The following is a 14,991-nucleotide window of genomic DNA, read 5'->3' on the forward strand; positions in this document are numbered from 1 at the left end:
TATAACCTCAAACAATGGACAGAACGTACTGACGTTTGTGACACGTTCATCATGTTGGAACCGGACATCACACGCCGCTCACCAATCACACATGCTTTTTTTTTTTTTTTTTTTTTCTTCATTTCCTGTGTTCTAACCGACATGTCAGATTGTTTCTTGAATTTCAGGTCGGTATTCTGTAACTACAGAGCTGCTCGCGCTGCTGTGCACGTGAACCATGACTGTGCTGAAGAAAGTGCACAGCTTCCTCTATCTCACTCACACAGGAGGTTGCCTAGCAACATTTTATGGAGTCTGGCAGGCAATAAAGGGGAAGCTCATCCTCAGCGAGGTATTTCAGACGCTGATGTCTGTGAGGCAATGCTGCAAGACGGAAACTGTACAATAAAGGCTGACGCCCGTGTGCCTCATGGCATGAAATGACTACAATATGGAGTGGAAGATCAGAGGAGCATGACCTGAATCATTCACTGGGTTGATTATTGGTAAGTCTGTCAAAATGACATGATTGTAACTTGTCATACCATGTGACAGGAAATACTGAGGAAAAGCTGCAAACCATGTTTAATTAATAATAATGACAACAGCAGCTGCATCAATAATTTCTCAATTGACTAACCATTCAGTCGAGAAAATCTCAAAAGAATGTGAAACAACACTCACAGCCCAATGTGACAGCATCTCATCACAGTCCAAAACCAAACATATTCAGTTTAGTATCACACAGAATATGGTGCTGAAAAGCAGGAAATCCTCACAATGAGAAGCCAGAACCTGCAAATGTTTGCCATCTGTGGTTGAAAAGTGACACTAAACTGCTTATCAAAATTATTTACTAATCATAATATGTAGCATTTTCCAGGTAAAGATGAAGGTGAAATAGTTGATATCAGGAAAAACCACCTTGAAAACATGAAGAACAATCGGGTATATTAATGCACCGTCCTACATGCCGAATGATCTCAAGGAATCAACATTAAAAAGTATTTTAACTTATGTAACACAAACATTGACTGTTTGCTTTGTCCTCTGCAAAATGTCACTGCAGCTCTGCTCTGCACACCGTAATTTTTCACTTGGCATTTGAGGAGATCTTCTGCACTGATCTTGTTAGTCTGCAGCAGGTTCAGCCATCCAGCTGCCCTGAATGCTAATTGGAACTTAAGTAAGTGTTGGGTTCAGGAAGTGACATCCATGTTTGAGCTGCAAACACCTGACTGTGTTCTCTGACAATGCCTTTGTGTGGGGTTTTTTTTGTATTTTTTTGTTTTTTTTTCGAAGGGGAAAGTGGGCCCTGTCTGGGCTGATGTGATGGATTATTCACAACTTTAATAGCTGTTGCTGCTGGAACGTTCCGCTTGCTGTAAAGGGGGAATTGGGTTTGTACTGACCCAGTTTCTACACAACAGGCAAGTGCATGAAACCACACCACATGCACATATTGAAACACAAACATGTACATGTGCAGACGCACACACACCACCGGGATAAAATTATGTCAGTTCAGGGCGAAAAACAAGTCACTGTTCATGTTCATCAGTTTGCCATCTGTTGTGTCCTACTTCGCAATTGTTGGCTGTCGAATTTCCTCCAGCTGATTTTAGATAATCATATATAATGGTGCTTTGAGACCAGAAGCCCCACAAAGCTTCTGTGGAAGCTCTTGGAAAAAAAAAGGTTTGGACTGCTTGAGTTTTCTCACTGCTGAGTTATTCATTTGACTATTGTTTCATATAAAAGAATGATTCACTCTGACAAGGCATTTATCACTGAGGGCCTCAACTCACTGTGCAGCACAAAGGAAAGTTACATCAGATCCTTTTGTGCTTCCAAATGCACAAATCATGAAATGGAGTGTCATCTGCCCTCAGACAGAACCTACTGATAATGAAATGTCATTTTGTAATGATGAGTAAGTAATGAGGTAGAACAAGATCTACTACCATCTGGCAGACCTCCCCTTCAGGCTTAAACACTTCAAATTATCTCAAAAGAGTTATTAGCAACAGGTAGACCAGCAGACAGTAACAGCACAACAGTAGACAATTCACGCTTGGGCGTGAGCTCTAAGAATCAAACAATATATAATATTAATGTGTTGAGCCAACATATTTTTAGGATGTACATATTATGAATAATTTCTAGAATATTGCAGATCTGTAAACTGCTGGAAAAACAGCTCTTCAGAATAGCAGAAGAAACACGCTGATGAAGGCTCTACAGACCAACAGAGCGATTCTGATTAAAGAACACAGACAACTGACAGTAGCCATTTTCAACTGAACCAAACCAAGCCCTCTAAATCTGAACCGCATAGCAAGTGGCCAAAATAAGAATCCTCGCTGCACAGACATGAGCAAAGACTTCAGGGGATCTTTCTGATGCCAGACAGCTCAAGCACATCTTTATCCCAAAGCCACTGGCTGGTAATTGTTAAGGGCTGAAAGGTGGTTGAACTGAAAACACCAAGGAAAAAAAAAAAAAAAGAAATAACAGCATGAAGCCTTTCATCCACATTCGCTAAAAGACAGTCCTCCTCTCCAATGTGCCAAGACAATAGAAATTAAATATTTTATAAGTCATCCATCTGGAAACCAATAGAGCTGAGCCGTGGTAATGACGGTCCATCTTTCCTCACTTCCAGCAGGCGTACTCCCTGACAAATTAGCCTTCTATGCTACTTAGACAGAATTCATTGCCAGAAAGTGCCGCATTATGCAGCACATTAATGTCAAAACTGAGTTTCTTATTAACAGGTTTTATCCATACGTCTGCCTGGAATGCAACACTTAGTGAAGATTAAACAACAACTGGGGCAGAATAAAGAGTGACCTCTGAAAGTGATGGGAACACAGTTAAAAGACAGCAGCTGTCCTTCCTTTGACAACATCCTATGCCTGCATCTTCCCTCTTGAGGCCGAGTCTGTGTGCATATTCTTGAATCCATCACTGACGAGCTGCCAATCAAACTTTCCTTTGAAGAAAACCTGAAAGGGCTTGCTTTACCCCTGGCCATATAAAGTCATTATGATACCATGTGCCTACAAAGCCAGGATTGCATAAACACATGAAATACACATATGAGGGTCTGACTAATGTGTCTGTGTGGCCATAGATAAACTGCAGCTTTGATGTTGTCTGAACCTTGGACCAAACCTTACAATTAGAATACAGCACAGAGGCTATTTCGGGTGTGAATCAAACACCTGTCTGAACCACAGCTTTTCAAAGGGAAGCAGTGACTGGATCACATACTTAAAAATGATTCAAATGGTAATTCTACTTGTGCAAATAAGCAAAGTATAATCAGTTCTTCTGAATTTGCTATTGAGTGATCTCTATTGTGTGGCTTCAGAGATGGTGGGACCAAAGGCGAGTATTCACTACCAAACCAACAGGAAATTGCCTTTTATGGTTGTTTTCCTTCTGCCTTCTGAGCATGTCTTACCTGCTTTCTGAGTTTGCAGAATTCTGTCGTACACCCCTTCGGAGTTCTCCAGCAGAGTCTTGCTGGTCTGGATCACCTGAAAGGAGACAAACACATTGTTCATATTTGCCGTTTTTCCCACATCAGCAAAACTGGCATCCCACAATAAAGCAGGGAGCAGTCTCCGTCTGGTGGCCGGGTGTTTCTATCCAGGGAGGGCTCTGAAAAACAAGCTGTTATTACAGGCACGTCGGTGGGCGTGGTCGCTGAATTGCATTTTTTAAAGCCAAAATTAGAGGGAAGGAGACACAAGCAATTAGGGTGTTTATTAAAAGTAACATTTTTTTTCCTTCGAACAGGAACTGTGTCTTGTCTTCAGGAGAAAAACATAACTGTCAATCCTGATACTTGAAAGCATCTCTCAAAGCTTTATTTTCAAAAGAACGGGCGGATAATCAAAGTCATACAAGAGCACAACGGAAACGTGTGAGTCATTTTAAGGCAGACCACTGCCGTGTTATCTGTGAAACTGCAGCTGTGAAAGATGCTAAGTTTAGCTTCTATGGTGTTATTCTCAGCCTTAATTGAGTGCACAAACTCTGCTGACCTGCAGACTGTTAAAACTCTCCTGGTGGCCATTAAGGCAGACTCAAAGACTTTGGGAATCCATTTACATATTAAATGCCAACACCGCATCTTCCCCACACCTCCCTAACAACAAAAAAAAAAACAACAACAACTTCAGTTTCCTTACATAAGGACGGCTGCACAGTGGTGTTTTATGAGGTCAATGATGTGTATGTAGGCTCTCACTAAAAGACGCAAATAAGCGTGAGTGCTTATTTAAGAAAAACTAGGTTCCTGACAGACCACTTGGATCATTCTCTCTGATTATCTTAGAAATAGCTCAACTGATTCATGCGAATGAGATGAAATATAAAGCCAAATGTTGCTCTGCTTTTGATTTCAATTAGTGCCTGTTTGTTACAGGGGCCTTTGTGCATGCAGAATTGTGGTAATTGACTTGTACACTCCTCAAGTGACTTAAGTGCACCGCAAGGTTATGTCACAGAGCCAGGCTGCCCTGCTCAGCTGCCAAGACAGAAGGCAAGGAAAGAAAAACACCATTTTATTCAAGCTCAGTGTAACAAAGCCACTCTGTGAAAAAAAAAAAAGAGCAGTGATCAACATCATGTTCCTGAGATCGATCTCTGAACCATGCCAGCTCTGTGGCCAGTCAGCGAGGCAAGAGGGAGGGTGGCAGTGGGGGATGGTGGGTGTCAGGAACAGATAAACAGGTGCACAAACATATTAATTAGTAACACCTTCATAATTTAGTTTCATCAAAGGTGATATTGTAGATTTTTCTTATTGTGAAATCCCATGAAAAGGCCAAAACAAATAATGAATTTATCCTGTTGTTTTTTGTTGGTGATGTTTGCATTATTTGTCCAAGAACTATTAAAAACACATAATTGAGCCACACCGTTGCACTGGATGACATGTACCTTCATCACTATGAACATGGGCACTGTAGTTTGAGTCCATCCCACATACACCATCCTGTCGATGGATATACTCACAAGTTATGCCTGTTTGATTAACAAGAGATAAAAAGTACAGTTTTTTTGAAAAGTGAAACCACTGTCTATATTTATGACTCTTCCTTCACATTTATGCCATTATTAACAACCAATAGGCTTGAAGCAGAGCGCCACAGACTGGGTCAGGGAGTCAGAAAGTACTGAAAGTCAGGTTAACACGCTGATTTGGATCTTTTCTTTATATTTGTTGACAGTAAGGAAAATATAGATTAACACAATTGTAAAAACAAATCCATACATTTGATTGTGAAAATTAATATTCAATTTTAGAAGAAAAAGGAAGTAGCAAGAGTGATGGACTTTCTAAAGACATATATAAATATATAAACACAGCCTTTTTAAGCAGGGGTCCATCCCTTGATACTGTATACTGTATGGGGAACAGATACACTTTAACACACCAATACAGTGAATCACCATGTTCTGCTACAAGCAGTCATGACTAAGTGATTGTGGCTGTTTGTCACTCCGCAGCTGCAGTTGTGGCACTTAGAGCTGTCGCACACGCTGTGATTACTTCCCTGATGGGAGAAGAAATTACCATCTTGGTGGCAGACGCAGCATCTCAAACGTATTTAAAGGCACATTCTAAGGTAAGTGGGTGGACTTTGCCCCATTTGCACACTAAAGACCATCTCTCGTAAGTGATATTTTGTGTTCTATTATCATGACCAACATTTAACAAAAGACACAAATGCTCATTTATTTTTAAGGTGACGTTAGTTTAACGACCCCATTGTGCATGTAACTAGTAAAAACTTAAGGGGTATATCCAAGGAGGGTTGAATCAAGAAGAGCTGGAAAGGGAAAAAGCTGAATGCATCTAAAACACAGCAGGCCTTGATTATAAATTCAAAGCTATTGGAGATATGCAGATGAACAATACATTGATCTAATACTTTTATATAGTTATATTCACGTGCCAGAGAAGAAATAGCATTGAGTTACTGTCAAAACGATGACTAACATATGAGCTTTGTATTCACCTTGTTTCAGTATTCCAGCAATGCATTGTGCATTCCTAACTCGTCTCTATTTACAGGCAGTGCCCTTAGTTCATCTGTCGTGAACAAAAACAGAAATCAGACCATATTATCTAAGACCACAAGTTGGCATCATGCTGAGTCTCTCCACCTCTTCCTCAGCACGCATATGGGCAGGGATGGAGACCCAGATTCTATTTTTGCCAATTAGGAAGCAAGAGCCTGGTTACTCCCAGTGGTGGTTTTTGACACTGTGCCTGAATTTCTAATTGTACTGTTTCATACATTATTTACAACTCTTTAAGTTTGGCTCTCCTCGTTTCATTTATGCCTCTGTACTCGTCAGCTCCCCTTCGGCTGTGCACGTTCCTGCTCCCTGTCTCCTCTGGCACTCTGCTGATGATCAAGGCCTGCAGCCTCAAACCACTTAAGCCCTTGCTCTTAATTTATTCGATTTTGGTCCCCAAACGCCCGTCAATTTCTCCTTTCTTCAATCCAACTCAATTTTCCTGGCGCTCTTTCCATCAGGGCCAATTAACTAGCCCTCCAGTCCTGAGTCTGAATAGAGCAGAGGGGTCACCTCAATCGGTCTACATCTAAGTCTGTAAGCATCATCCTCTTTTTCAGATGTTCATTTTTGAGTCGAGAAGAATGAAGTGTGCCATAAAAATGATACTGATCTCCATGCATTGTTTTCATGACAGGTTGAATTACATTTCTATCAACTCTTTGCACATGTGTCACACAGGTGTGCACACCTCTCATTGTGTGAAGTGCATCTCAAACAATCAGAGTATATCACACATGTATCAAACAAAATATTTAATATGAAGCTTCCGACAGCACGTTTGCGCTCATTAATATGTTTTCACCTTTCAGTGGGTTCTGCCTCTTTGTATATTGTAAATGTGCTACACCAAAAACAGCTGGGCTCAGACACTGAAGCTAAACACTGAATCTAATCTTACAGGAAATTATTCAAAGTAGCTCACTTGTTGCTTCTGCCAGTGCATTTTTGCAGGGGATTTCTGCCTCCTGTGTGAAATAATGATGGAAAGTCCACTTGCTCATAATTTGTTGAGAATCATTGTTAGAGAACAGGATGTGTTAAGGATAATGGCCTTGTCTGGGAATGGCCTCAATTGCATGTTGCGTAACTTGTGAACATTGATTTTATTACTTAACACAGCTCCAGCCCCATTACCTAACAATCTCTGTGTGTTCCAGTTAAGTCCAGTAAAGGCAAGGTATTGATATGACCGCAGTCAAAGCTAGTTTGCTGGGTTGGGTCCTCGTTTCCTCTTTCATGTGTAGATGTATAGATAGATGCATAGATAACACCCCTGCCAAATCCAACTTAAACTACAGTTCATATGCTGAGAATGTTGTTTTTCTCTGTGCACTGCTGCCTCCACAAGAACTATAAGGAGACAGGAAAGAAAAAGTGCATTTCCTTCAAAACATCAGCAGTTTAAATCATTGCTGCCGATTTGTCTCTCAGTACCTTTTGTATTCATTGAGGTTTGTATAACTGAAGGTAAAAGTCTCCTTTCATATTTTGCATGCTCAGATCAGTAATTTGTGTCTCTTCCCCTCTTTTTTAATTGTGGTAATTTATTCAGCTGCTTGTATCACTTTTGCTTTCAGTTGTGCAAATAAAGTAAACAGCTTCTTCCAACTACTACTCACCATGTCATATGTGGTGACGACTTTCTTGAGGACCTCTGGAAGTAGACCTTGGGGCTCCAAGTTAGGGTACTGGTCAGTGAGGTTGAACACCAGAAGGGGGCTGTTGTCGGGTCCAGTCAGTCGAGAGGAAAGGGCCAAGATGCACTGCTTCAGGTTAGCCACTGCTGAAAGGCCACACAGCTCTTTAAAGGACACAATAGCATTCTGCAGAGAGAAAAAATAAATTACAGCTGGGCTTGCATGCAGGTATACTGGTTTATACTGGCACGCCAAGCAAAAATATGTCTAAAGACATAACCATCTGTAAAAGCCTGAAGAGAAAGGATCTTAATGTTCCATGTTGCTAAATTCTGGCAAGAATCTATGTTTAATGTATAATCATAACCACACAGAGTAGCACCCTATAAGAGGAAGTGGCTGGAAGTTCACTTATTACCTGTTAGAACATTTGGCACTTCTTCGCTACTCATAAACACTCAATCTGTTTGGCCTGACACTAGTATCACATGGAAATGGGACAAACACATATACACACCCCCACACACACGCACACAAATCGTACCCTTCCTGTGAAAGGCCAAATTTAAACCCTACATAAACAACCGGAGGGAGAAACTGACAGGATGGCCAAGATGTGTTATAGTCTCAAGGCCAGTGTCGTGTTATCACACAATGACTGAAATATAAACAGGGCCACCAAAATAAATCCTAATACAATGCCTGGAGAAACACAACATGAGCCCAACCACAGTGTTGTGACACTCCAGTACAGCATTTCTCAAAATGACATGTTTCTTTACAGAGACTTCAAATGAGGACTGAAGACCACAAATATGGCATGAATGTGACCAAGAAAAAGACTGCTTTCATGACTGCTGTGGTGGTGAAACTTGGGATGACACTGGATTTATCTGGACTGTGAGCCATTAAAAGTAGCTAGTACTTTGCTTAAAACATGTGAACAGCTTGCTTAAGTCCATGTTCGTCATCTGTTGTACCTGATTTTATGAAAAAATGTAATGCATCCAACGACACAGTTACCTCTTCCATTCTACTGTAACCTTTTCCTACGTACACATTAGAATATATGAATCTCTATTACATGGATCCACTATTCAAACAGGAATGTTATAATGTTTCTCAACTTGTCTCCTTGCATCTGTTTAGAATATTGCATAACACATAAGGATTAGATCAAATCTGATTCAGTCAAGCCAGTGGTTTTGTGTTTCTCTTTCCAGAGTGGGAGCCTTTCTTAGATGCTCCAGATTCTTTGTAGTAAATCTGGTTATAATCTACACTTGACTTGGGGTTACATTTTCTTCAGTCTACCCTTTCACAGAAAAACATTCCCATACTAGAAGATGGAAGTTATGTAGTTGCCACATATAGTATCTATGATAATACTGTTGACTCAGGAGTGCACACATCAGACGCCGATGATATTAGTGAATACAATAAGCCTTTAATGGAGTGTCTTTTAAATGTCTTACCTGCATATTTTCTCTGAGGTCTGTTGCTTCCCTCAGTGGCAGCAGGGCTGTTTTGAAGACATCATCCACAGCCTTGATCAATAGCACTCTCATGCTGGCATACTCTCTACTCCTCTTTCCCTTTCGTACAGAGAGTCCCCTTTTGTGTGGTTTGCCGCCCCCTCTTCGATTGGTTATGGCCACATGGACAAACAGCAAGGTATGTGGCAGAACCTCTCCTGTCAGAGACTGTAGCGGTACGTGGCGAAAACCCGGCTGGAGACACTCAAAGGGGATTGTATATTGGCCGATAAATTCATCACCAATATAGTCATCATCTAGCACCACAAAGCGCACCATTGCAAGCTCGGGGAGATTTATCTGAAACTCAAAGCTCTCATCAAACAGAGGGTTGTCCCCATTCTGGTTGACCGTTTTAGTCCTTTGTTCAGCGCAGTCAGCAGGGATGCCGTGTATTTCCACATACACATAGGGGTCTACTACGTCTCCTTTGGCACCTGAGCCTTTGGGTTTTGGGAAGTTTTGTCCACTGATGATCTTGATGTGTAAGAGCTGTGGAGAAACACCAGGCACTGAATCTTTAGTGTTTGCACTAAAATATGAAACCTGCTCCCTCATGATAGCTGGACGTAGCACATAGCCACAGTTCCCATTCTGACGGAACCAGCCGATGTTCAAATCCATCATCAGGCCAGGAGTCTGGTAGTTCATTGCCACAATCTGGCAACCACACTTCCAGAAATCTTGTGGATTCATGTTGCTGGAGTCAATCCGCATGGGGCTAGGGTAAACCCGTGCTAGGAACTTCTTGTTGTAGTTAACAAAGTCACCTGGGAAGTCACTGGCGCAGCGACTGGCAAAAACCTCATTGAATGAGCAGAGTTCCCATTGCTTCTGGCTCTGGAAAGATGTTGGGAAATCTTTAAACTCCACAGACTTACACAAGGTCACTAGATCAGAGAGGTCCTTCGACAGCTGGAATTTCTTGGGTGCAATAGTCTGTTGTTCCGCAGATTCGATGCTCATCCTTTGAGACATTTCTGCCCCCTCATCCTCATCTGTCACCTCACCTTCTGAAGCAGTGCAGTTCGTGCTCAGTTTCTTACCCTTGAGAAGGATCTTTCCCTTCAATTCAGAGGGAGAGGGGAGGTAGCAGTCCTCAGGTTTAGGAGGATCTAGTTGGATCTTGTCTCCAAGGATCTTCTTTAGGTGCTGAAACATGACTCTCTGCTGCTTCAAGGAGCAATGGTTTTCTAAACACAGGATCAGTGGAAAGTCGGATGCAACAAAGGCATACTTGTTGATGACGTCAATGACGCTGCGAAAAACAATCTGTGATGTCATCGTGTGACCAGTGTAGATAACAGGTTCGTTATCAGGCCCATCCCAAACATCAAGCTCTACACTGCGGCAGCCCATTTTGAGGGCACGGATATACCCCGTCACATCAGAGGGACCTCTAAACTGATCTTCTATCAGATATGTGTTGTGGGATGCATTAATGTAATAGTGGGACAAGGGTTGGTTCATGTCTTGGCACACAGTTTTTTGTTCAGGATCAAATATATGGCACTCTGGAGACATAAGATAGTTGGTGAACCCATCAAGAGAAAGCCAGTCCTTAAGCTGGCCCTCTTTAGACGGCTCATATTTCTTAATGACCTCTAAGCTGGTGTCTTCACTGACTTGTGCCATACCCTGCTCTGCCTCCAGGAATATCATCAAGTCCTTGGTATCCAGAAATTCTTTGTTACTGGAGAACTGAACAAAGAGAAAATAAATTTCTGGTCTGGTACAAAGATCATGAAAAACCTCAATGAACTCCTCTTTTGTCACATCAGAGCCTGTTTTGTCCTTAGCTTTGTGAAGCTCCTTGAACTTAAGTTCTATTTTTACATTTTTAAGTCCTGGATTCAACTTTTTGACTAGCTGCACAGCAGCACATATTGTTATTTGTTTGCTGTTGTTACCGTCTGCCTCATCAAAAAGTTCACCTAGCCAAGATGAGCGCATATTATTTTGACTGCTCTCTATCATATTCAAGGTATGTTTCCCATAGGAGATCAGGTACCTCAGTCCTGTAACCCATATGTTGGCTACATCTGCAGTGTTTGCCACCAAGTCCAGGGACTCGTAGTTCTCCCCAAAGATGATTGAGAAAGCACAGTCCTCTGATATCTGATCATAGGTTCCATTAGTTCTAAAAGTGTCTGTATTTTTTCCTGTCCGAACCTCCTTGATGGATTTTACATCAATTTTGGCCTTTTCTGATTCCTTCTTTGATGGCTCCCATCTCAAAGACTGCATGTCGGCATCGAGGAGAAAGTAGCGATGGTAAATGCGTGAATTGGATCGCACTTTCTTCAGCTCAGAGCCATCCACCATTGCGCTTATACAGTCGCTTGCACTGCTAATTTTCTTCTCAGTGGGCATGCTGCTGAATGATACAGTCTTCTTTCTTTCTTTACGCTGTCTTGAGCCATCCTGCAGAGAAACAGCACATAATGTATAATTAAAAATCCTTTCATAGATATTGAGTGATAAAGTCATATGAAATATAAAACTAACACTTCAAACAATAAAAAAAAACATTGAATGAAACCCTTGAAACAGTTTTTAGATTCTGAATTAAAGGAATATAATGAGTGTCTGTTCAGCTATATAGTCGCATAGTTTTCTTGCTTCCTGAAAATTTAAGAATTTAAAGAGAGAAGGGTTTTGCCCAACAGTGCTTTGCTTCCCATCATGACAAATCGATCAAGTCTAAAAAGAGTTATGTTTGGTGCACCTTATCTTTCACAGCTTAGGAGAAAGAAAGACAAGACCAACTTAGCTCATAAAAGAACTATGTACATCTTCTCAAGTGCAAATTTGAGGTACATGTACTTCAGTATTTATAATTTCTATTTGTTTGTACTTCCAGTAAATTTATTTCTCAGCTATACTTATACTCAGATCAAGGTTGTGTATGTAAACAAGATGATCAGTTAAGCAAATCTGCATTGTAACTACCCAACAGTATATAAAGTTGTTAAAATGACTTTCGAATGCAGGACTTCTACTTGTAAATCACCATTTTATTGTTGTGGTATTGATATTTAAGTAGAATATCTCAGTACTTCAGGCACCACTCCATATCATAGCCCTGAGATTACTTCTCATTCATACTCATGCACAGCTCTGCCTATGCATTGCTTGTGAACTGGGTAAAAAGAGGACACTTGTTTGTTTTAATTAATGACAGAACGAAATGCTGTGCCATGTGCGCTAGCATGATCACCACAAGTTATTTTTTCTTTACCAAATCTCTGCAGAAATGGATATGGTCAGTACCCATTTTGCCTTGAGCAAAAGTCCAATTTCCCCTCACTATTTTAAGTCTGAAAAATGTATTTTATAGTATGATTCAGGATTAAATATTCTGCCATCTAGTATTAACATAAAGACCAAGGTAAATATCCACCTTGCGGAACAATACAACGGAACACAACATGCAGCCTGCTCTGATACTGTTTTCATGTCATGTCATGGCCTTCCTTCCTGGTCCCTCATTCTTTCCTCTGATCGTTTTCAGAGCAGAACTTTGTTGGGTGACTTAAGGTACCTGTCACTGTGTATTATAGAGTTACAACAGGAAATCTCCCTGAGGAGAGTATCGCCCACACAAAATCCAGTCATCTTCAGCAGCCACATTCCTGACATTTTCAATGAACCCTGCTCTTTCTGCTGAAGCAGGTTCCTTCAGCACAAGGACACATCATTTTCTATCTTGCTTTATTCAAACCAATTTCACAAGTTTAGCACCAGACAAACCCACACCATTGTTAATCATTGTGTGGCAGCTTAATAGTACCACTTTATACAAAAGCAATGCGTCATTTGTCAACTATGATGTTGCCTAGCTAAGAATTCCTTATGTTGCACTTTGGTAGAAACTCTTGATCGTTATATTCCTTTGGGGTTTAATGTAATGATCAAAACATTCACAGTATCTTATGTAATCAAGCTGAAATGTGCATACCTCGCATACTGAATGAACCAGTACTCACAAACATCACTGTGTCAAGGAAAGATGGGCAAAGTCATAAAATCTGAGTCAAAAATAAGAGTGTTTATGATTTACATGTATATATCCATATGTGTATAAATGCATACAGGAACTTTCACACATCCACCCTCATCTTCCCCATTTACTTCACCTCTTCAGTTGACAATTCATAATACTAAATCAAGACTAAGAAAAACTATGAAAGTGTAGCTGCCATTTTTCACAGTATTTCTTTTGTCATTTTTGAAGCAGTTTCATCGTAAGTCATTTTTGTCTACTGTTGGTCTTCTCACCGTTTCCCCTACCATCTCACCACACTACCATGGCTCAGCAGTTGGTCTTAGAGATACACAGGGATTATCTGTGCTACATCGTGTATATAAATGTTTGCAATTGGAAAGGATGTAGCAAAAGCAGTGGGCACTGACTCACATTGCAGCCTGCTGCTGACAGCACAGTCTCAGTGAGATTGTTTTTGTTTGTTTGTACAATGAAGACAAGAAATACAATAATAAAACTAAATGGATATATACAGAGGAGGACAGAAGCTAAGGAGACTTAAATAAAGCCCTCCCCAAAATGCAAAAGATCAAACACAATCTAGTGAAAAAATAAACATCTTGTCTGTCAGTGGGCAATTCTGAAATTACAGAATGCCAAAAAATATTATGTAATCATTTTTCAAAATGAATTATTCATTAGAAATCCCATCTGTGTGTTGGAGTATTGCACAACACACAGACCTGCACATTTATTAATTGGTAGAATCTTACACCTCTTCATGTATTGACCACATAAAGGAAAATGTAAACATAATAACCACATTCTTTTCACAGTGTGCTGTGAAGGAGAGCTCTAAAGGGGATCTTAAAACCTAAATGCATGACTGCAGATAATCCTTATGATCTGGGCAAGAATGTGGACTTGCCTTCATGTTAACCTTGACTTCCAGTCACATTTTACTGAAATGTTTCTGTTTCGTGCTGTAATGCCAAGGCTGCCATGCCAGGCATTCTCCTCAGGATTTCCTTTTGCTTCCTTTACCAAAACTAGAAAACAATACTGCACACACCCATCTCTGTCTTAGCATTTGTTATTATTTCCTGAGGACACCATTTCTTATGCAATAGTCCCATTGCTGCCTCTGGTGGAAGTCAGATGGGTGTTTTCTTTTACCATAAGCAGAGTTTTATTAGCCCTTAAATGGTACTAAGAAGATGAGCTCACCATCATCAGATTCTGTATTTATAGTTCTATCAGATATTTGCTTTATATGGTACATGGTCTTCTACACATAAATACCACTTATCATTTCTATCTCAGTTCAACAATAAACTCTATCTTCAAAGGGAACTGCCATTAAGATTTCCTTATTAGCCAGGCCAAAGTATTGCACCAGAACACACTTTAAAATGGGAGTACCTGAAATGTCCAAGTAATGTCAGCAGACCAGGCAGAATTAAGACCTTGCTCTTTTCTCCAAAGATCAAGTCTGCTGTATTTTAGCAAAAACAGGACTGACTGAACTATGAACCTTTACTGGTGATCATCCAGTCAGCCTGTATAGTTTGGAGTGTACTCCAATTCCACAGGCAAGAGTGTTAGTTATAAAAGCGTGAGCTGGAAAGTACATTTCATAAGCCAGAAGGTGCAGCGCCAGTGTGCAGTACCAGAGAGTACATGCTGAGTCACTGGTATTGATCAGCAACCTTATCCAATCCCCACTTGATGTGTAACAATCATTTTG

At 40.6% G+C, this 14,991-nt stretch overlaps 1 protein-coding gene across 2 annotated transcripts in view; it reads right to left on the reverse strand.

The window, feature by feature from the left end:
* Nucleotides 1-14,991, reverse strand: part of plcl2 (phospholipase C like 2) — a 35,780-nt gene that overhangs the window by 5,895 nt on the left and 14,894 nt on the right. Inside the window, exons 3-5 of one of the 2 annotated variants that reach the window (XM_076737044.1) lie at nucleotides 9,197-11,680; nucleotides 7,704-7,907; nucleotides 3,449-3,524 (exon numbers count right to left, since the gene is read on the reverse strand). In XM_076737044.1, the coding sequence (XP_076593159.1) occupies nucleotides 3,449-3,524; nucleotides 7,704-7,907; nucleotides 9,197-11,680 (2,764 nt within the window). Of the gene's footprint in view, nucleotides 1-3,448; nucleotides 3,525-7,703; nucleotides 7,908-9,196; nucleotides 11,681-14,991 lie in introns of those variants that run through there. The other variant, XM_076737045.1, reaches the window with a different exon arrangement.

This window comes from Chaetodon auriga, chromosome 8, assembly GCF_051107435.1.
Source record: "Chaetodon auriga isolate fChaAug3 chromosome 8, fChaAug3.hap1, whole genome shotgun sequence".
Taxonomy (NCBI): domain Eukaryota; kingdom Metazoa; phylum Chordata; class Actinopteri; order Chaetodontiformes; family Chaetodontidae; genus Chaetodon; species Chaetodon auriga.